The sequence below is a fragment of the Penicillium psychrofluorescens genome (assembly GCF_964197705.1).
Source record: "Penicillium psychrofluorescens genome assembly, chromosome: 4".
Lineage (NCBI taxonomy): Eukaryota > Fungi > Ascomycota > Eurotiomycetes > Eurotiales > Aspergillaceae > Penicillium > Penicillium psychrofluorescens.
Genome location: NC_133442.1, coordinates 519,807 through 540,122, shown reverse-complemented (window position 1 = coordinate 540,122; position 20,316 = coordinate 519,807). Strand labels below are relative to the sequence as shown.

Here is a 20,316-nt window from a genome sequence, read left to right as displayed (position 1 = left end):
AAGAGACCCGGCCGAAATTGTTACGGTCAGATCTCAATCTACGGAAAACGGTTCTTGAATAGTCAAGAGCTCAGTATTTGGCATCCTTTGGCACCACGCATTTTCACGTCCCCAACCCCCAATTCCTCGACCGACGGCTGCGCTATCCATTAGATTTCGAGAAGAAAGTCAACTATATCAATGCGCTTCCATTGTCGGCTAATGCACAGTAGCAACTTTGCGAGGTCTCTACCTCACTCACGACCACCATTCGGACCACATCGTTTCCATCAAGATCGCGTACGCGTCTTCCGTGCGCCATTCGTAACCTGCTTCCGAGTCACGCTTTCTACTTCCCTTCACAGTAGTATCCTTCCCTTTCTTTCACGCCAAGTTGCTCGCCTTCTTCGGAGCTTCTTTTTGGACCCGATTCAGAAACTGTGCCCTGATTTGTTGGAGAATGCCCAGGATCCGCTTTCGATTCCGCCATCCGTGCGAGTTGCTTAGCACTCCATAATTCAACGGCATGCGGGTAAAGATATCCCTTTCCGGGCACCATCAACAACACACAAGTCTACGCGATAGACAACCACTGCGATTTCTATAATAGCAGACCCACTAGAATTTACGTCAACCAAAGTCTCCATTTATGAGGATAGTTGCAGCCTCTATCCCTCCAATCAACTAACCATACGAAGCAGGTGAATACGCTGATGAGCTTGCCCTCAACTTCAACGTCATCAGATAATTGGTGTTGATATATTATATCCATAAATAATACAGGAGGACGTGGGAGACCCTAAACTAGAATCCAAAACTATCAAGCAGGGAATTGGCATCCGGCTCATGGAACACGGTCGGTGGCGGCTTGGGCTTCTGCGGTTGCTGCTTGGCCTGATCATCTTCCTCGGTCTCAGCAGCTTTCAGGGCCTGCGAGGTAGTAGTAACAGCGGGTCGTCGCACTGGCATGTCGGCGACGACCAGACTGCTCCGCCGACGCAGCAGTTTCCGGTAATCCACCCCGTCCTCCTGCACCTGCGCTGGAGTTCGAGGTGGCAGCGGGTGCAGGAATTCCCAGCGGCGTACCAGGTCGAGGGCGAGAAGGTCGCAACCCATCCGGTCGTAGAGTCTAGCGTTGCGCAAGACAAAGTTCCATTCTTCCCGCGGATGAACTTGAGATGCACCCTTCAGGGTTTGCAGGGTCTTCTCGCGGAGCTGTTGGTAGAGAATGACCAAAGCCGGATCGTTGGAGAGATAGGATTTGGACTGTAGAGGAACTCGGCCCGGGCTACCGGGAGAGGCTGGGGTTGCCGGCGAGAGAAGAGTTTCAACGGGAGATATCAAAGACCGGACAGCCATATCTCGTCGTCCGAGCATCCAGAAAGCCCACGAGGCCATCCACCGATTTCCACCTGTGGCGGCTTCGGGGAGGACCCTCTCTTCTAATATTTCCTTAAGGACAGGCCCGCTGTCTCCCTCAAAAGCCCGTGAAATAGCAATCGCGAGCTGAAGATCCCCAACTTGGTTCATGAGGACATTGGTCGCATCGCGAGGGTGATCAGCAAGCAGGAAAAATGCCGCAGCATATTCTTTGCACATTAGCTCAGACCTAGAAGCAAAGTTGACGGTCAACACTCACCGAATCGCCGTTTGCCTAGCAATGCATAGGCGTTTTTTAGGGCGGACGTCTTCCACCGCGCTTCTTTAAAGTCATTGGCTAGCAAGCGCTGGGTGGCTGCTTGTTCGCGGTGCCAGTGTGCTATACGCCACAGGCCTTGCAAGATATTCTTCTTTCCGAGCGCGAGATAGTACAGAGAGCAGTCGAGAGGGTTGCGTTCCTCGGTCTTCGTATACTCGTTTCGTGCCACGACTTCAAGTTGTGCATTCTGGAATGACATGGTTAGATTAGACTTATACAGGACGGAAAGTGCTCACCAAAGCCGTCGGATCTGAGAGCCACATGAAGATGCCGCTCTCGCGAGCAGCCTTCCATGTCATCTTGCCATTGAACTGCCGCGAAACAAGATCGGTCAAAATATCCTGGCTGCCGCTGTGGAAAGCCCAAACAATCTCTCGCCAGGAGACGGTGTCTTTGTTTGCTACCCCTTGACTTCGTCGAAGCATATGCTGTCGAAAGAAAAGGAGATAGCGAGCTGCATTGTCATCCATCGACCGTCGATGCTTCTCAACTGTTGCAACACACTCGATGATATCCGCCAGGCGAAATTGTTCGTGACTTGATAGTTGCGGCAATGCTATGTGTGCTAGGTTCTCATTGAGTGCGGTCGCTGAAGCTTCATCCATTACAGATGTCTCGTCCTCGACAGCATCGACATAGGAAGAGCGCATCTCTTTCAATGCTGCTTGTTGAGGGGCCTGCACTTGTCAGCATCATGTTCTAAAAGACCAATAGGTAGATTCTTACATCTTGCTCTTCGTAGAAATCTTCGAGCGGCATCTCCAGGATGCCATCCAGATCATCACCTTCCGTGTAGAATTTCAGTTTCCGATGTAGATTTCTCAGGATAGCATGCACCAAATTGGTCTTCCCAGACAGAATGCATTGCGCCAGGAATTGTGGATGAAAGACGGGCAAAGGTCCGTTGATACGACTGACAAGATCGAACAGGTCAACCGATGGCAAGCCACGAGACGGCATGCGAAGCTCGGAGACAAGCCGGTCCCCGACGTCAATGTCCTTGCCATATACAAACAGCTGGTTGCCGGCGCCAATGACCAGATGACCGTTTGACAGCCAGCAAGAATCTCCGATGGGGTGCGGTGTGAGGTCTCTGATCCAGATCTCACGAACTTGTGTCCACGATGGTCGAGAGTCGAGATAGTCATACCGAAGCTGGGATAGGAGAACAACCTTATGAGGGAATCCCACGGCAAGGATGGACTGTTTATCAGGAGTGGATGTCCAATCGAGATCTCGAATGATGTCATTCTGGGCAAAATGCTCTTCAAATTCCAGCTGGGCGTTGTTCGTGTCCCAGATTGTGAGATGAGTCCGGCCCTCGTCCACCAATGCAGCTTTCCTGATAGAGCTTGCACTGGCCAAAGATGGGTTCTCAATGCCTGTCCCGACCGTCGATTTGAGTAGCCACTCGACCTGGGCGTTTTCCTGGTCGACTTTAGCGGTCCAAGTACGAACGATTCCGCTATGCGTGTAGGAGAGAGCAATGTCTGCAGAAAACGTGTCGAAGAACCCAGATGTCTCGGTTTTCGGGCCTGCGGGATCCACAGGAAGGATGTATGCCAGGTCTTCTTTCAAGCCCATATTGAAGTCGCAAAACTTCCGCAATTGGCACTGATCTTCTTTGTTCTTGTCTAGGCCGCCATTTTGGGCAGGCCATCGAAGTTCCCACGCAATACCATCCATGTTCGCATCAATGGTTGCAATATATGCCACTCCCGTACTTGCTTCGGTTGGGATCGGTAGCACACATAGTGGCTTGCTTGATAGGGTAAACGGAAGAGAGGCGAGTCTTTTTGCGTGATAGGAGCTGGTGTCCCATAGCGAAATCCCATCGTGGTGGAGATTGACCAAAAGGTTGCAATTCTCAATCACGCAGGTCCGGTGGATGTGCTCATCCGAGAGCAGCACACTCTTATGGCTCAAGAAAGATCCGCTGCCCCGACGCTTTTGCTTCCAAATCATGGCTTTGTTCTCACTGGTTCGCGAAACGAGCGTGTCACCTGTGGCATTTCGAACAATTTTCTTGACGGGGGCGGTATGTCCAGTCCAAGATGATTTCGGGATGATTCGTTTCTTGCGTGGTGCTGGGTCAAAGAGAACGTCCACATGTGAGTCGTACCATTCAATACGGCCGTCAAAATGATGGACGAGTATGCTGAGCGTGTCATCCGAAGTGGTGCTCTGAAACGCATGGATTTGGGCGTAATCTTCCCCCTTAGTGAGGCCAGGCAAGAATCCAAAATCCAAGCCCTCCACATGCAGGATGTTGAAGACACTCATATTGGTCTTGACTCTGGAGCCGACATCCTCCAAAGCCCAAGCGGCCATATGACCCTGGCCATCAATCACCACACAAATCTCCGGGCTCTTGTTCGCGACTTCAATGAGATGCTCCAGGGCATGGTTTTCCTTGTTCCCTGTGTGTCTTTCCACCGCGCGCTCCGTAGCAGAGCAGAAATCGCGACTGTCCAAGATGAACCCGTACCGTCGTTGGGAGCCTTGATCATTCTCGGACGCATCTCTAGGCTGAACCGAGGAATTCATATCAATATCCGCCCAAAACTGCAGGGGTGAAAGCGCATGATGATCCGTAACTGCCCACACTCGAATCTTGTTATCGGCGCACATGGTGTACAAGACATTATCGACGGATTGTTCCCGGTGGTAGGGCAAGCGCCAGTGCAACCCCGTCACGAGATTTGGATGGGGCAGGTACGAGATCTCGAATCGGATTTCGTCTGCACTAAAGCTAAGCCGTCTCCATACCTTCGCCAAACGATCATACGCTCCGACGGTCACTACCAGCGACGCATCGGGGGAGAACTGCGCGAATTTGACCGGGCTTGCAAGCTCCCGTTTCCAAAGTAGGCGCGGATCTTCATTTTCATCCAGGATCCAAAGCGTGAGGCTCGAATTGCCCACAAGAAGCTCGTTCGGGGAACCCCACGAGAGAGTGGAGATCGGTTCGTCGTTATCGTTGGCGCGGAAGGTATGAACAAGAGACCACTGCATAAAGCGTCATGTTAACACATTTCTGCTCCCATATCCCGACGCTGTCTGTCCTCCATGAGACTCCGGTATACACACCTTCAAGGTCTCGCCTTTGAGGCCATATGGCTGATACACAAAGACATCCGGTCCCCCACACACAGCAATATTACCCGTAGCCTCATCAAAAGCTACTGCTTCGAGAGAGTCCGTATCATCGACGTAGATCGTTTGAAGGAGCGTCTGCGGGCCACCAAGAATGACCAGCGCGTGGCCGGAGATGTACGCCTATCGAGCAACGCGCAGGGGCAGCGGTCAGCGACAGAACGGAAATCAAAGAAAACAAAGCTGCAGCGTACAGCCAGGGTGTCTTGGGGACACTTACAACAACGCGCAGGCCATCCCACAGCGCCGTGCTGAACGACCAGAGCTTGGCTGGGGGCCGCCCCGGCAGTACCGCTCGCATGGAGGCGGTTGGGGTTCAAGGTCGGGCGCTTGGTTGGAGGGTGTGTTACACCATGGTCAGAGGCAGAACCATGTGGATGGGATGCGCGGCGACAGCTGACGAGGTGTCGAGTCCTGGCCGGGGTACTCGAAGGTGTGGGGGTTCGTGAGTGAGTTGGTTGTTGTAGCCGGAGAGTCGAAGGCGGGAGAGCTGGCAACTCGGGGATCCACTCGGTGCGACTATACTCCAACAACATCCACTGAATACTTAAACTACTACGAATTAATTAAGTCACAAGGTGATTCATTCATTCATGTCCAAAACGACAAGTTTTATACCCAACACCCGACAAGACATTAAAAGAACCAGAAACCCTATCCAACCCGCTGGATATATGCTGCGCCTGACGATGCAAGACGAAACCAGGAGACATGAAGATTGCAGAAAAATGGGGGGGGGAAGGGGGTGGAGAGAGATGGGCATGTATAGTAGTCGGTTATGTACAAAGGTTGGGAAAGAGAAAAGGTCAAGGTCGTCGATTGGCGGATCTGCGCCCTTCGGTGGGAGATTCAGGGAGCTCTCCAAGCTCTTCGTCCACGAACCGGACAGTGGTTCCTATCGAATTCCTCCGGCCGGTGCGTGGTCGCCGCGAAGATGTTGTGTACGCTGCTGCTGAATTTACACGAAGCAGGCGGCTGGCGAATGGTGTGCGCAGTGGTGTGGCCGGAGTGGTGGACATTTGCGCGAGAGCTCGTGCGCGCGCCGCTCGTTTGGATGGGGAGTTCATGTAGCTGGGAGTGGCCAGAGGGCTTGCAGACACGGAGACTGGCTCCTGGGACGTGGTTGTGAAATCGCTGAGCTTGAAGGGCGTCTCCGCCTGGTCCTGGTACCAGGGGTCGAACAGAGCCGATCCAGCGCCGTCATTGTCCCCGAAGTTGGAGAATTGGGCCGGTGTCAAGGCGGGACCGGGGGAGTCTCGAGCCTCGAGCTTCAGCCGCATATTTTCCATCCAGTGGCGGAACATGCCTCGGGAGTGTTTGCGCAGGTTTCGTTCTCTCATTGCTTCGGCGGTCTCAGCTGTGCTCTTCATTTGGAACACACGCAGACTAAGCTTGCGAAGAGAGGAACCCGCATGGCGGAGGACACGCGAACGGTAGAAATGATCTGCCTGGTCTTCCAACTCCCGATGGATCACGAAGGTCTCGGACAATTGCATCAGCTGGTCGAAGGCGACCTGGCGGAAATAGTAGATATCAGCATCGCGGCATTCTTGCACTCTTTTGACGGCCTTTTCATGCCAAAGAGCAAAGAGGTCAGATCCAAGATGAAACAGTTTCTCGCGATCCACTTCTCCCGCTTGTTGGTCCATGTCCATGACGAGTCGAGTTCGCGACTTCCAGACATCCATTGCCTTGGAAGCAAGGTTGATTTTGATCTTCCGCCGGATCTTAGCATACGCCTCCTGCCGCCGTCGTTTGGCCGAGTCCCGCGTTGCCTGGTGCCATTGTTTCATCGAACGCTTCATCAAAAAGTAGAATCGAGCATCTTTCGCCCAGCCCTCCATCTTCACAACCTGTGCATGCTTCGCTCGCCAAACGGCAAGAGACTCTTCGGCTAGTCGCGGAGCATAGAACTCAAACGCGACATACTCTCTTTCGCGCTGAAGCAACAGTTGGTCCCGCCAGATTGCGAATTTGGATCGCATCAGGTCTTCCGTATGGTGATCTTCGTGAATCTCCGCATGGAAAAGCAGTCGAGTGTAGGTGTCTCGTGTGTTGACCACGAACCGAGAAAATATCTCGCGTTTGATGCGCTGCTCCCGTATTCTTTGCATCAGCTGGAATCTTTCCATCAGAATCCACTTGTACATAGCCTCCATCTTGACCCGCTCGTCAATTCGTGCGCGAAGAGCCAAGGAGCGGAGTGTGTCATTCCAAGATGTCCATGCATTGCGCTGGACTCTGAATCGATCTATTTCTTCTGCCTGATTCGCCATCCGGGCCTTGAACACCCAATGTGACAGAGCACCACGAAGAATCCTCGTGCTCACCATATCAGACACTCGAGAAGCAGCGGGGGCCAACCGCGACTGGATTTGCCATTCACCAAATGTGTCTCGCAAAGCCTGATGCCGTTGTGAGATTTCCGCTTCCTGCTGGGCAGAAGCAATCCGTTTTGATTTTCGAGACCAAATCTGAAGCGCCCATCCTTGTGCCAATTTTCGGTTTTGGACGATAATCTCGTGCTCGCGCTCTCTATTCATCCGGAAATTGCGAAGCCAATAGAGAAGAGCGCGCCGTTTGAGTCGATGATCATGCCATACCGGAGCACGGGTTTCATAAAAACACCAAAACCACTGCCAGTAGGAATTATTTCGCAAATTCATGTCGCGGACAGCAACTGCCTTCGACTCGGCAGTTTTCAGATTTTGGATTTTCTTCCGCCAGGCATTGAACGGTCCCTGCAATGCGAATCGCTGCGCCTTCAACTCGTTGACGGCGGTGATCTCCCGCCATGCATTGAAATACTTGACGCCAAGGACATGCCGTCGGGCAGCAGATGAGCGAGCAACCTCTTCCGACGTCAGTTGCGCCCAGTGAGTAAAAGCCTTGGTCATCAGATAGAGATCTCGAGCGCGTCCAGCGCGTTCCTCCAGGTGCCTGAAAAACCGTTCCGTCCGGGCCGTGTGACGCTTGTGCTGGATGATGCCTCGCCATGGATCAAAGGCTTGCCGAAGAAGGGTGCCGCGGTCACGGTGAACAGCAACAGATTCCATGTTCTGGCGGACTTGCTGAGCCTGGAACGCTTTTTTCAGCCATTGCGTTAAAATCCGGCGACAGATTGCTCGTTGGCGGTACATGTTAAATGTTGAAGCGTCCCGAAGGAGATCTGAGAGCTGCGGTCGATATAAAAACTCAGGCGGTGCTTCCTCCATCTCAAAGTCATCATGCTCCACAGGATGTAACACGAGCGACTCTGCTTCATCAGACGCAGAGCTGTCCAATGAGCCAAACGAAGGGGACCGGCGATGCTGCGAAGCTGTTCTCATTCTCTTGAACCGATCATGATCCACAGCCGATCTCGCCTCCAACCCATTCGGTAGCCCCTTGTTCGAATCTGTCTTCTTCGCAGAATCGAATCTGCTAATCAAGCGACGACCAACTTCCAAAAACTGTGCAATCAACTGTGTTCGATCCGGCGAGGTGGGCGGCTTGAAATCGCGCGTCTGTTTCGGAGATAGTCTGAGATTGGAAAGCTCGGGTTTCCCAACCTCAAGTCGCGACAGGGACGATCGAGAACTCGGCCGGTTCACAAAGCTTCTCTGCGTAACATCCTCGCCGATATCAAGTGTGGTATTGAATGATGCGCGCCGTTGGGGCGTCGGGAGTATCCCATTAACAACAGGCACGTAGTCGTCGCGCTCGTCGACGTGGCTCTCCGCGACAGTCACCGAGTAAGACGCGTCCTCGACATTGGTTTCATTGAGATCGGTCGATCCATCATCGCCCAGCTCCAAGACAATCCCCATCTGCTGCAGCGCACTCTCGAACTTGTCGTAGAGCGTCTCTCCCCGCACGCTTTTGTTGCCCATCTTGAACAGGAACCGCAGACACGCATGGCCTGGATCTGCGTTGGCGCCATGTTCGCCAATGACCTCGTCGTATGCCTCAAAGAGGGCACGAAACGGGAGCCGCTCAACCTCGGGTTTGCCTTCGGCGCGAATGACGACTTGGTAGAGGAATCCGACATCTAGAGACCGGGAAATGGATTAAAGCGAGACCAGACACAAAGACAGAGTAGCTCATACCGTCATCCGAGAGCGATGAATTCTCCTCGGTCAGGACCCGGCGCTGGGAGGATATCGGAGGCATCGAAAATTCGCGACTCTATGGCGCGTCTGTCGCATCGGGGTCATGGACACGGGCCAAAGAAATCATCGCGAACCAGTCATGAAGGACAAGCATGCGCTGATAGAATATCTCTGCAATCTAAAATTACAAGATCGAAAGAGACGAAATCATGGCCCTGGTGCCCGCGACTGCAGTGTTTTGTTTGGTTGGTTCTTCGGCATCGCGAAGGCATGCTGAGCGATCACGTGGGGGGTTGTTGTGCTTAGGTCAGTTGAAATCCACTCGACATCTTTGTCTCCCAATTACCTAGGTCATCGGATTCCCTAATTATCTCTCTTCTTCACCTGCGAGGGAATCTCCAGATGCCCGTCAAAACTCGCCCCGTCGAGAAATTTGCAAAGGCCACGGCCAAGTGTGCCACGGAGGTGTGTATAGGATGATGTACTGTGCAAGACCACTCAACTGATGATATTGCTAGGCGGCGACATATGGCAAGTGCGTGGTCGCGGACTACAACTCCATCCACAAGGACATGTGCGCGAAGGAATTCCTCCGGCTGAAGGACTGTTATCTGGCCGCATCCAAGAAGGGTTAGAGGACTAGCTCCTAGAATGATTAATCTTTGGGTTTGGAGATCAAGAGGCATGCCTCCCTAGTAGAAATGTCTTGTTGCAAGGATTCAACAGTTGAGATACCGAACAACGCTTGCTCGGATTTTTTTTTGGTTGCCTCTCCGGTCAAAGGATCAGGCTCTTCGTGAGAGCAACCCTCAGATGGTATCACGAAGGGCATCCGGGGGACGCATTATTGTTTTTCTAAAGAGGCAGTATAGGCGCCAGAAACTCGCACTGTATATTATCTAGGAATTCATTGTTATAGACTCATGAAAAGCATGATTCATTCATTTATCAAAACAACTAGGGTGGAAAAAGTGAGAAACGTAGACTTGCTATCTACGGAGGTACTTAAATGCGTTTTTTTTATAGCCCGCTCACTCTACAACTTGACCAGCCGCAGCAAGAACGTCGCGTTCTGCACCTCCTGCTCTTCCTGCGAGATGGTGCCCGCCTCATCGGCGCCGGGCAGCTTGCCATCCGCAACGACACGCTCATCCAGCGCCCGACGCACCGCTTTCTCGATAGCCGGGGACTGAGACTTGAACGCCTCGCCGAGCCCGATGTTGTCCGGGTCGGACAGAACGGAGTACTCCATCTTCACGTCGTCAGTGGGGGCCAGGCCGGCCTTCTTGCGCAGGCGCTGGACGCGGTTGATGATCTCACGACCCAGACCCTGTTGCGCCAGCTCGGGATACAGGTTTGCATCCAGGATGGTCAGGACATCCGCGTCGGTGTTGGTCTCCATGCCTCCGGAGCTTGCGTCCTCCTTGATACCGCGCTTCACGACGAGATCACCCTCGACCAGTTCAATCCCGTCAACCAGGATCTTCTTTTCTGTAACGTAGCGCTTCACGTCATCGCTGGACAGGGAAGGCAGAGCCTTCTTGACCTTCTGGACCTCCTTCTTCAGCTTCTTGCCCAGCGTCGGCCAGTCGGCATTGACGCTGTACTGGACATGGTATTTGGCCTCGTCAGACGACAGGACCAGGTCGAGAACATTGAGCTCTTCTAAAATGTAGCCCTCAAGGGACTTCACGTCATCCAGGTACTGCTGGTCCTTGTGGATCACCACGAGTGTCTTGAGAGGAGTCTTGAGGCCGATCGACCGGCGCTCACGAGAGATGCGGCCCAGATCGATGACCTTCTGCATCCGTGCCACTCGGCGCTCGACAACCTCATCGAAGAGCTCCTGTCGCACTTCAGGGAATGCAAGGAAGTGGACACTGCGGCTGTCTTCGCCGCGAAGCGACTCAGGGATGTGCGGGAGGAGGCGCTGGTAGATGTTGTCGGTCAGGAAGGGCGTGAAGGGGGCAAGACCTCGGACCAGGATATAGAGGACCTCGAAGAGGGTATTCAGCGCATGCAGAGTGTCATCCACGCCATTCTCGCCCTTAAGGCGCTTGCGGTTGAAACGGATGTACCAATTTGTGGTGTTTTCAATCAGCTCCAGCAACCGAGGGACGACGGTATACAGACGATAGCCAGCCATCTCCTGGTTGACGAAGATGAGCAGGCTTTGGCAGCTGGCCAGGATCCAGCGGTCCATGACATTGGTGTTGGTTTCCTCGGCTTTGGGGTCGAAGACGTATTCGATGTTGGAGGACTTTTTCAGAAGTGCAACCTGGCCCTCAAAGAACTTGAAGCTGTTCCACAATGGCAGCAGAACCTTGCCGACAATTTCCTTGACACCTGATTCCTTAAAGCGCAGGGGCTCGGCTCGAACCACGGGTGAGTTGATCAGGTAAAGGCGAAGAGCATCCGAACCATACCGTTCCATGACCAGGTTCGGGTCTGGGTAGTTCTTCAAACGCTTCGACATTTTCTTGCCGTCCTCCGCAAGGACAATACCGTTCACCACACAGTTCTTGAATGGCAGCTTACCAAATAGATGGGTGCCGAGAACGGTCATAGTGTAGAACCAGCCACGGGTCTGATCCAAGCCCTCCGCAATAAAGTCACCGGGGAAGCTCTTCTCGAAATTATCCTTGTTCTCGAAGGGGTAATGCTGAGAAGCATAGGGCATGCTGCCCGACTCGAACCAGCAGTCGAATACCTCGCTCACACGACGGAGAACACCCTTGCCCTGTTTGCTTGGGATGGTGATGTCGTCCACCTTGTCACGGTGGAGATCCGTCAGCTCACCTTCATAGCCACTCAGTTCCTTGAGCTCTGCGGCACTTCCGATAGCGACAACCTCCTGGAAATCATCACTGACCCACAATGGAAGCGGCGTACCCCAGAAACGGTTCCGGGAAATGTTCCAGTCATGGGCATTGCGAATCCAGCTGGAGAATCTCCGGTCCTTGACGAAAGAGGGAACCCAGTGGGACTCCTCAATGCCTTCAAGCATGGTCGGAATGATGGGGCGGATCTTCACAAACCACGAGGGCACCGCGCGGTAGATCAGGGGTGTATCCGATCGCCAACAGAAGGGGTAACTGTGAGTAATCTGGCTGTCCACGAGAACACGGCCGGCAGCCTTGAGGTGCTTGATAATGGCCTTGTCAGCAGCCTTAACATGCTGTCCGACAAAGTCCGGGACTTCGGAGGTGAAGCGGCCCTGCTCGTCGACGGGGTTGGGCGGATGGCGAGTCTCGTTGATAACGCCGTGGTCCACGGCGACCTGGTAATCGTCCTCACCAAATGCAGGCGCCTGGTGGACAATACCCACACCATCTTCCGCGGTGACATATTCACCGTTCAGCAAACGGAAGCCAGTGTCTTTGAACTCCTCATAGAAATAATTAAAGAGAGGTTCGTACTTCCAACCCAGCATGTCGGAGCCCTTAAAGCGGTCGACGATCTTGAATTTGGCCTTCTTCGGGTCCTTATAGATGGTTCGAAGTAGAGCCTCGAGAAGAATGTAGTGCTTCTTCGTTGCCTCGTCGTAGATCTTCACATACTCGAAGTTGGGGTGGGCGCAAAGACCGGTGTGGGAGGGGAGTGTCCATGGGGTAGTAGTCCAGGCCAAGAAGCAGGTGTCCGGGTCATCCAGCAGCGGGAATGTCACCACTACCGCAGGGTCCTGCACGTCCTTGTAGTTCTGCTGGGACTCGAAGTTACTCAGCGGTGTGTTGAGCGCCGTCGAATACGGCATGACCCGGTGGCCCCGGTAAACGAGACCCTTGTCGAACAACTGCTTGAACACCCACCACACCGATTCCATGAACGAAAAGTTCATAGTCTGTCCATGGATTCACCAATTAGCCCGGTACAACCCAAATAGCTGAGAAAGAACTAACCTTGTAGTCATTGTCGAAATCAATCCAACGACCCAATCGCTCAATGGTCTGGCGCCATTCCGCGGCAAATCGCATGACAATCGCCTTGCACTCCTCATTGTACTTCTCAATGCCGATTTTCTGGACCGCCTCCAGACCGGACATGCCGAGCTTCTTATCGATCTCATACTCGATGGGCACACCATGGGTATCCCAGCCGAAGCGCCGTTCGACATAGTGGCCCTTCATGGCCCAATACCGAGGAATAATATCCTTGATCGTGGAGGCCAACAGGTGGCCATAGTGCGGCAGACCGGTTGCGAAGGGCGGGCCATCGTAGAACGTGTAGGGTTTGCGGCCGCGGGACAGTTCGACCTGGCGTTCAAAGGCATTGATCTCCCTCCACCGCTTGAGGACAAGCTCCTCCTCAGCTGGCAAATCGATGGACATGGTGAGAGTGCGCGAGTGAAGGAATCCGAGGGGTCGCGGGGCTCTTCTTCAATAAAAAGTGGCAGGGTGACTCATCTTCATGATTTTGTGCGGGAGCCCTACGACCACCGCCTGCCATTTCGGGTTATATACAGAACTATACAACTTGACGGAGAAGTTGCAAGAAAGGATCATTGAACAAGTTTGGTATATACTATTCACACTATTCCGCATCCTCCTCTTCGTTCTCGTCATCATCCTCATCTTCATCCTCGGACACTTCTTCGCCAAGCTCCTTGAGGCGTTTCTAGCGAAAAGTTAGTAGGTAGTTTCGAAAGACAAAGAGAATGAAACACGCACCTTCTCCTCGTTCCTCTTAGTCTCCAGGTCTCCAAATACAATCAAGAGGTCCTCCAGTTCCGTCTGGGCGGACTGCCGTGCCTCTTCCTTCTCCTTCGCCTCGGTCTTGGCTTTGTCAAGCTGGGTCTGGATGTCTTTGAGAGACTCGGACGCGGTCCGGGCTTGTGACTCGGCCTCCTTCGCTTTCGCTTCGGCCTCCTTGGCTCGTATTTCCAGGGCGGAAAGCTTGCTCGAGAAACCATCATTGGCGGTCTCGAGGGCCTTACTCGATTTGTTTCGGGCTTTGTCAAGATCTGACCGCAGATTTTCAATAGTGGTCTTGAGCTCAGTAACCTCGGCATCACTCTCTATCTTGGCCGCGGCAAGGTTCGACTCAAGATTTGTCTCATGCTGCTCCTTAGTCGAGACAAGGGTCGATTCCAAGCTTTGGATCTTCTGGTTGAGATCTGCAACTTGGCCGCCGTGGGCCTCCTTGGATTGGCTCGCAACAGATTCCAGTTCCTGAATCGTTCGTTGCATACTGGCAATTTCACTGGCATGTTGTTCCCGAATCGTGGAGAGCTTTTCCTCTAGCCCCCGGATGGCTTTTTGCAAGCCAGCAACTTCATGCTCGTGATGTTCTCTCACTCGGTTGCTCTTCATCTCGTATTCAGCCGAGGCCTCCTTGAGCTGGTTATCAATGGCACGAAGCTGTTCGCCGTGTTGCTTGAGCAGCTCATTCTTTGCAACTTTGTGCTGATCGTCTAGCTTCCGTAGCTCCTGCTCATGGTTCTGTTGGAGCGATCCGTGGGTCTGTTGGATCTTAGACAACTCGACAGAGCCCGATTCTTTCGTCCTTCGGTGATCCAACTGTTCTTGGTCGAGCTTCCGCTGAATAGTCACAAAATCAGACTCGAGTTTCTGGACGGTTTGGTTGCGATCTTCGAGTTCCGCGCGTAGGGAATCAACGAGCTCGCGCGAGACGCCCTTCTCAACGCCGTTTGCAACAATCGAGATCTCGAAGCCAGGTTCCCGATCAATTGCTCGAATTAGCCGACTAAAGTTATCTTTGAGGAATTCCACGAAGGAACGGTCAAAGAACACCTCCGGCAGGCCGCCCTCAGGGGGCCCAGCTGCCGTTTGTGGCAAAACCTCGAAGTCGCGGACAAAGGGGTTCTCCCGTAACTTGGTGATCTTGTCGATATATTGCTCTCGTCCCAATTGTTCAACCAACAGCTTGTGTAGCGTGGCTCGGGGAATGGGGGAGTCTTTCGTAGAAAATTCATAGATAACACCCAACAAAACCGTGCAAAGGCCCGGTACCAACTTGCTGGGGGTCCGTTGGTGCTTAATCTCCTGCAAGAGAGCCTGAATGGTGCTGCCCTCGCCAAGAAGATCATTCACCACATCCGGGTCCTCGAAAAGCCATCCAGAGAGCAACATCAGGTAACCGACAGATATCCGTTCATCATCGCCACGCTGCATGCCCGTGATCAAATTCCCCACCACGAGTTGAACGCTGGTGACAACCTCTTCACCCTTCTCAGCATTGCCTTCAGTGACTTTCATAGCTGTTGCCTTTGCCTCGGTGTTGTCAAAAAGCAAATGGAACATCAACACACAAGCCATCCATACTTGATACGGATCTGCATTTCCTCGGGATTCCGGCGCAGTAAGCAGGACAGACAGGATGTTCGGAATCTGGTCTTGTCCGCTAACATGGCCTTCGATCGCTCTCCGGAGCACATGCATGCGGATCCCAGAGTGGTTTGCAAAGAAAGCTTTCATGCATTCACAAGCCGCGAGGCGCGCATCCAAAAGAGAATTAGGGGCCGGCTGGAGGCTCAACTTTAAGAAGGCCTCGATGACATTGATTCGTTGGGGTTCTTCCGAGGTTCCATTTGCCGTCTTCTCGGTCTTCGAAGGGGACCCCCAGAGGATTTCGATGTCTCCAAACTTTTCTTGCAATGGAGAGTTTCCACGGATGAGATCAGCGCAGGTTTCCAAGGCCTTGGATGTCACGCCAACGCTAAATTTCTGCCCAAAAGCGATGCTGAGAACCTGCTCTGTCACGCCGTTTTGCCAAAATGCCATCTGGTTGATGGGTGTGCTCATACCGCCACGAATCAAGAACAGCTGGATGATCGCCAGGAGACCCCAGACATTCTTGTCCCGATGGACAAGCGTCCATTGCGGGGGCGGCGGCTCCTCTCCCACTGGCTCTTGTTGACATTCAGCCAGGAGGGCGGTCACTTTCTTCACGCAGCCTGTCTCGCGAAAGAATGACTGGTTGGAGACATTGAACCGAAGTAGGTTGGCCCACAGAGATAGGCAGTCCTCGACCACCTCGGTTCCGTTAGTCAGGGAGCCCTCTGCTTCAAGAAGGGCGAATATGATTTCGAAAGCATTCTCAAAGGCCACCAGTTTCTGTAGCTCTTGGGAAGCGGGTGTCAGGGCTATGAGCAACACCAGAGCCTCTGCAAATCAGACAGCATTGTCAGCTTTATTTCTTCCTATAGTACTCAGCACCACATACCATTGCGAACTGGCTCTCGAGCATCCGTCAGCACATTGACGAGTCTGGAAATCCCCAATGGCGCAGTGAAAATGCACTCCTGTGTCCGCTCGGGTCGTGCGCTGGAAATGTGGGACATCAATTGCAAGGAGTAGAGGCGGGAGTAAAATTCGCGGGCTTCGAGAAGGTCGAGCAGGGTGGTGATATTGTCTTGTCGCTTTCCTATCGTGAGCATGGGTGTTTGGATGGCCACGGGCCGAGGGTGCGTACCTGGGTGAATTCATCGGCCAACCAGAGAGCGATCTCGTCCGATGCTTCGGGCTGGAATCGTTTCGAGTCAGCATTTCAGCATGGCAGGATACAGAGGCAAGCACCCACGCTGGTCTCGTCAGGAGAGAATAGCATCAACAGGGTCTCGAGGACCACTTTGATGGTGTCCACATCCTCCTGGTCATTGCGCAAGCTGCTGATCAGCGAGCGCAGGCCTCCCGAAGCGACCGAAGCTGGGTAGATTTTAGCAAAGCTCCGCAAGCCCTGGATGGCCGCGCGACGATCCTCCAGCAGGGTGGCACTCTGCAGGCGACTGCTCAGGACATCGATTGTATCGGTGGCCGTCTGCTTGGCCGGAGCTTGCGACTCGAGGATTCGAAACATGTCGGAAGCACAATTGTCACGGTCACCGCCCGGGGAGGGGGGGCGCCGAGGAGAGGGTGAATACTTGGTAGAGTAGTGAGTGTTCTCAAGAGTGTAGAACAGCTGTTTGTTGCCCACAGGGGGGCTAAACCGTTCTTGGCCGGAAACCAGACCTGCCGACCGCGACCGCCCGGAAACAGAAGGAAACTGACTTTTGCGCTAACTACCTCACCATGCGGCTGGCTGCACCCATCGCCGAATAATCCACCAACCTTGACACTCCGCCGAGTGTCGCATCGCCATCATGGGTGTCCCCGCGCTCTTTAGATGGCTCTCCAACAAGTATCCCAAGATTATCTCGCCGGTGATCGAGGAGCAGGCCCAACAGGTCGATGGGGAAGAGATCCCCATCGATACCACAGGCCCCAACCCCAATGGCGAGGAGATGGACAACCTGTATCTGGACATGAACGGCATCGTCCACCCATGTACTCACCCCGAGGGCAAGCCGCCACCATCCAACGAGCAGGAGATGATGCTCGAGATCTTCAAGTACACGGATCGGGTCGTAAACATGGTCCGTCCCCGGAAGCTGCTCATGATCGCGATTGGTATGTGCCCTTTTTGACTTACTAGTGACTGTCGCTGACCGTGAAATCTGCGCGCAGATGGTGTCGCCCCGAGAGCCAAGATGAACCAGCAGCGTGCTCGTCGATTCCGCTCCGCGCAAGAGGCTCAAGAAAACGACGACAAGAAGGAGGAGCTGCAGAAGATGATCGCGAAGCAGAATGCGAAGAAGGGCGTTGATACCGGCATCCAGAAAGAAGTTGTCGAGAAGACATGGGACAGCAACGTGATCACCCCCGGAACCCCCTTCATGGATATTCTCGCCGCATCGCTGCGGTACTGGATTGCCTACAAACTCAATACGGACCCCGGGTGGGAGAAAATGAAAATCATCATCTCCGACGCGACTGTCCCTGGAGAAGGAGAGCACAAGATCATGGAATTCATCCGATCTCAGCGAGCGTCGCCCGAGCATGACCCGAACACGCGCCATGTCATCTACGGTTTGGTATGTCTCCCGTAAACGTATATTTGTGGAAAGTACTCACATGAAATCTCTTAGGATGCCGATTTGATCATGCTGGGCCTGGGGACCCATGAGCCTCACTTCCGAGTCCTGCGTGAGGATGTGTTCTTCCAGGAATCAAAACCTCGGACGTGTAAATTGTGCGGGCAACCGGGTCACAAAGCCGAGGAGTGTACAGGTCGTCCAAAGGAGAAGAGCGGAGAATTTGATGAAAAGCAACATGCGGCTCCTCTGAAGCCGTTCATTTGGCTTCATGTCTCGGTATTGAGAGAATATCTGGCCGTCGAACTGCATGTTCCCAATCAGCCATTCCCATTTGACCTCGAAAGAGCATTGGATGACTGGGTTTTCATGTGTTTCTTCGTTGGTAACGATTTTCTTCCTCACTTGCCTTCCTTAGATATTCGTGAGAACGGTATTGATACCCTAATTGCCCTGTGGCGCGACAACATCCCCGTCATGGGGGGGTATCTGACCCAGGACGGGCATGTCGACTTGAAAAGGGCCCAGTTAATCCTACAGGGGTTGGCCAAGCAAGAGGATGCCATCTTCCGGCGTCGTAGGCAGGCGGAGGAGAGAAGAGCAGCCAATGAAAAGAGACGGAAGCAACAAGATCAAGAACGCAATGAGGAGCGCGCCAGAAAGCGAAGACGCAGCTCCCCGGCCAACGGCTCGCCTACACACAACCGACCTCGTGGCGGTGATGGCCCCGCGCCTCCCCCTGGGCTCGAGTTGATCACCCCTGGTCGTGGAAACCTCGCACGAGAAACCAGAGAGCTAACGCACAGCATGGTTGTTAACCGTGGAGCTGTGTACCGTGCCAACATGGAGAACAAGAGCGCAGCCGCTGTGTTGAAGGACAAGCTTCTGAGAGGCTCGGCAAACGGGACGGCTGCTGAAGACACATCGTCCGCTGCGCCCTCTGAGGGGCCTTCAAACAATGGCGAAGAGCCGACTTCGCCCTCGGTACTTGGCAAGAGAAAGGCCGACGAGCCTGAGGATCAGGAGGCTGAGGCTGGAACTCCCGGCAGAGACACCCCTATCGTGACAAACAATAACAACAACAACAATAAACCTCCGGGAGACGACCTTCCAGAGGATACTGTCAAGCTCTGGGAGCCCGGATATGCCGATCGCTACTATGAGCAAAAGTTCGGTGTGGGGCCCGAGGACCATGAATTCCGCCATAAAGTTGCACGAGCCTATGCCGAAGGTCTTGCTTGGGTCCTGCTGTATTATTTCCAGGGGTGTCCCTCGTGGACGTGGTACTATCCCTACCACTACGCGCCGTTTGCTGCAGACTTTGTGGATATTGCGGACATGGACCTCAGCTTCGACAAGGGCAAGCCGTTCCGACCCTTTGAGCAGTTGATGGGAGTCCTGCCGGCGTCGTCCAACCACGCACTGCCTCCCGTTTTCCATCCCCTGATGAGTGATCCCGAGAGTGAGATCATCGATTTCTATCCCGAAGATTTCCCTGTGGACCTGAACGGCAAAAAGTTCGCCTGGCAGGGTGTGGTTTTGCTGCCTTTTATCGACGAGAAGCGTCTGTTGACCGCCATGGAGAAGGTGTACCCTCTTCTTACGGAAGACGAGACGAGCCGCAACACGCACGGGAAAGAGGTGCTTCTTCTTTCTGATCGGCATCCGCTCTACCAGGATCTTGTTGCCAACTTCTATTCCAAGAAGCCCGGTCCCCCGCAGTACAAGCTGAACATGCGCGTGAGCGATGGTCTGGGTGGTATCGTTGAACGCAGCGATACCTACATTCCCCATAGTTCCTTAACGTCTCCATTGGAGGATTACGGTATGCCCGGTGTGGACGAAGATCGCTCCCTAACGTGAGTTAACCCATCCTTTCTTCTACAACCGATCATTGCTAACTTCACTCCCAGTGTTCACTACGCGATTCCCAAGTCCACTCACATCCACAAGTCCATGCTTCTTCGTGGCGTGAAGTTCGCGACCCCGATGCTGAATTCCATCGACATTCGGGCTACGCAAGGCCGGGCTCAGCACACGGGCCGGTCTCATGGTGGTGCTCCGCTGGGAGGAGGACGAGGCCGGGGCGGCCAATTCAACTATGCTCCTGACCGCTCGGATCGCCCGAATCCATTTGCCGCCCATCTCGACCCCAATTTCGTCCCCGGCGCACCGCCTGGTGGTCCTCCGGGATGGATTCCTCCCGTCCCCGGTGGTGGTGGCTACTCTCGCGGCCCACCTGGGCCTCCACGCGGAGGGATGCAGCAGGGTTACCCGCCTGGTGGTCAGCCGGGATACGGCCAACCTCCCCCGTATAATAACGGGTACGGCTCGCAAGGGCATCGGGGCGGAGGAGGAGGAGGTTATCGCGGGGGCAATTACCGCGGCCAAGGACGTGGCAACCACTCTTCTCGGGGAGGCTATGGGCGGTATTAAACCATTCATTGTGTGACTACTTCTTCCTTCTACGACCACTGCTATTAGTATATCTTGGCATGTATTTGGGGGAGGGCCCAGGATGG

General features: G+C 53.8%; 6 protein-coding genes across 6 annotated transcripts; 2 read left to right on the top strand and 4 right to left on the bottom strand.

Annotated features, from left to right (window-relative positions):
• Positions 1–783: 783 nt before the first annotated feature.
• PFLUO_LOCUS5920 (regulator of (H+)-ATPase in vacuolar membrane) lies at positions 784–5,135 on the bottom strand (the record flags this gene model as incomplete). The annotated part of the gene is made up of 6 exons (XM_073783413.1): positions 784–1,568; positions 1,619–1,865; positions 1,915–2,355; positions 2,405–4,687; positions 4,769–4,957; positions 5,055–5,135. The coding sequence occupies 6 exons, from the start codon at positions 5,133–5,135 to the stop codon at positions 784–786; spliced, it is 4,026 nt and encodes a 1,341-aa protein (XP_073639971.1).
• A 505-nt stretch (positions 5,136–5,640) lies between these two features.
• Positions 5,641–8,986, bottom strand: PFLUO_LOCUS5919 (uncharacterized protein; the record flags this gene model as incomplete). Its single annotated transcript, XM_073783412.1, has 2 exons — positions 5,641–8,864; positions 8,923–8,986. The coding sequence occupies 2 exons, from the start codon at positions 8,984–8,986 to the stop codon at positions 5,641–5,643; spliced, it is 3,288 nt and encodes a 1,095-aa protein (XP_073639970.1).
• Positions 8,987–9,327: 341 nt separating this feature from the next.
• PFLUO_LOCUS5918 (uncharacterized protein) lies at positions 9,328–9,560 on the top strand (the record flags this gene model as incomplete). Its single annotated transcript, XM_073783411.1, has 2 exons — positions 9,328–9,390; positions 9,444–9,560. The coding sequence occupies 2 exons, from the start codon at positions 9,328–9,330 to the stop codon at positions 9,558–9,560; spliced, it is 180 nt and encodes a 59-aa protein (XP_073639969.1).
• Positions 9,561–9,961: 401 nt separating this feature from the next.
• On the bottom strand, positions 9,962–13,253 carry PFLUO_LOCUS5917 (isoleucine--tRNA ligase; the record flags this gene model as incomplete). The annotated part of the gene is made up of 2 exons (XM_073783409.1): positions 9,962–12,766; positions 12,825–13,253. 2 exons carry the CDS (start codon positions 13,251–13,253, stop codon positions 9,962–9,964), a joined length of 3,234 nt encoding a protein of 1,077 aa, XP_073639968.1.
• Positions 13,254–13,455: 202 nt separating this feature from the next.
• PFLUO_LOCUS5916 (Vesicle-mediated ER to Golgi transport protein) lies at positions 13,456–16,740 on the bottom strand (the record flags this gene model as incomplete). The annotated part of the gene is made up of 5 exons (XM_073783408.1): positions 13,456–13,539; positions 13,593–16,048; positions 16,108–16,303; positions 16,357–16,407; positions 16,465–16,740. The coding sequence occupies 5 exons, from the start codon at positions 16,738–16,740 to the stop codon at positions 13,456–13,458; spliced, it is 3,063 nt and encodes a 1,020-aa protein (XP_073639967.1).
• Positions 16,741–17,023: 283 nt separating this feature from the next.
• On the top strand, positions 17,024–20,230 carry PFLUO_LOCUS5915 (5'-3' exoribonuclease 2; the record flags this gene model as incomplete). Its single annotated transcript, XM_073783407.1, has 4 exons — positions 17,024–17,330; positions 17,388–17,794; positions 17,849–19,653; positions 19,708–20,230. The coding sequence occupies 4 exons, from the start codon at positions 17,024–17,026 to the stop codon at positions 20,228–20,230; spliced, it is 3,042 nt and encodes a 1,013-aa protein (XP_073639966.1).
• Between the last annotated feature and the right edge of the window lie 86 nt (positions 20,231–20,316).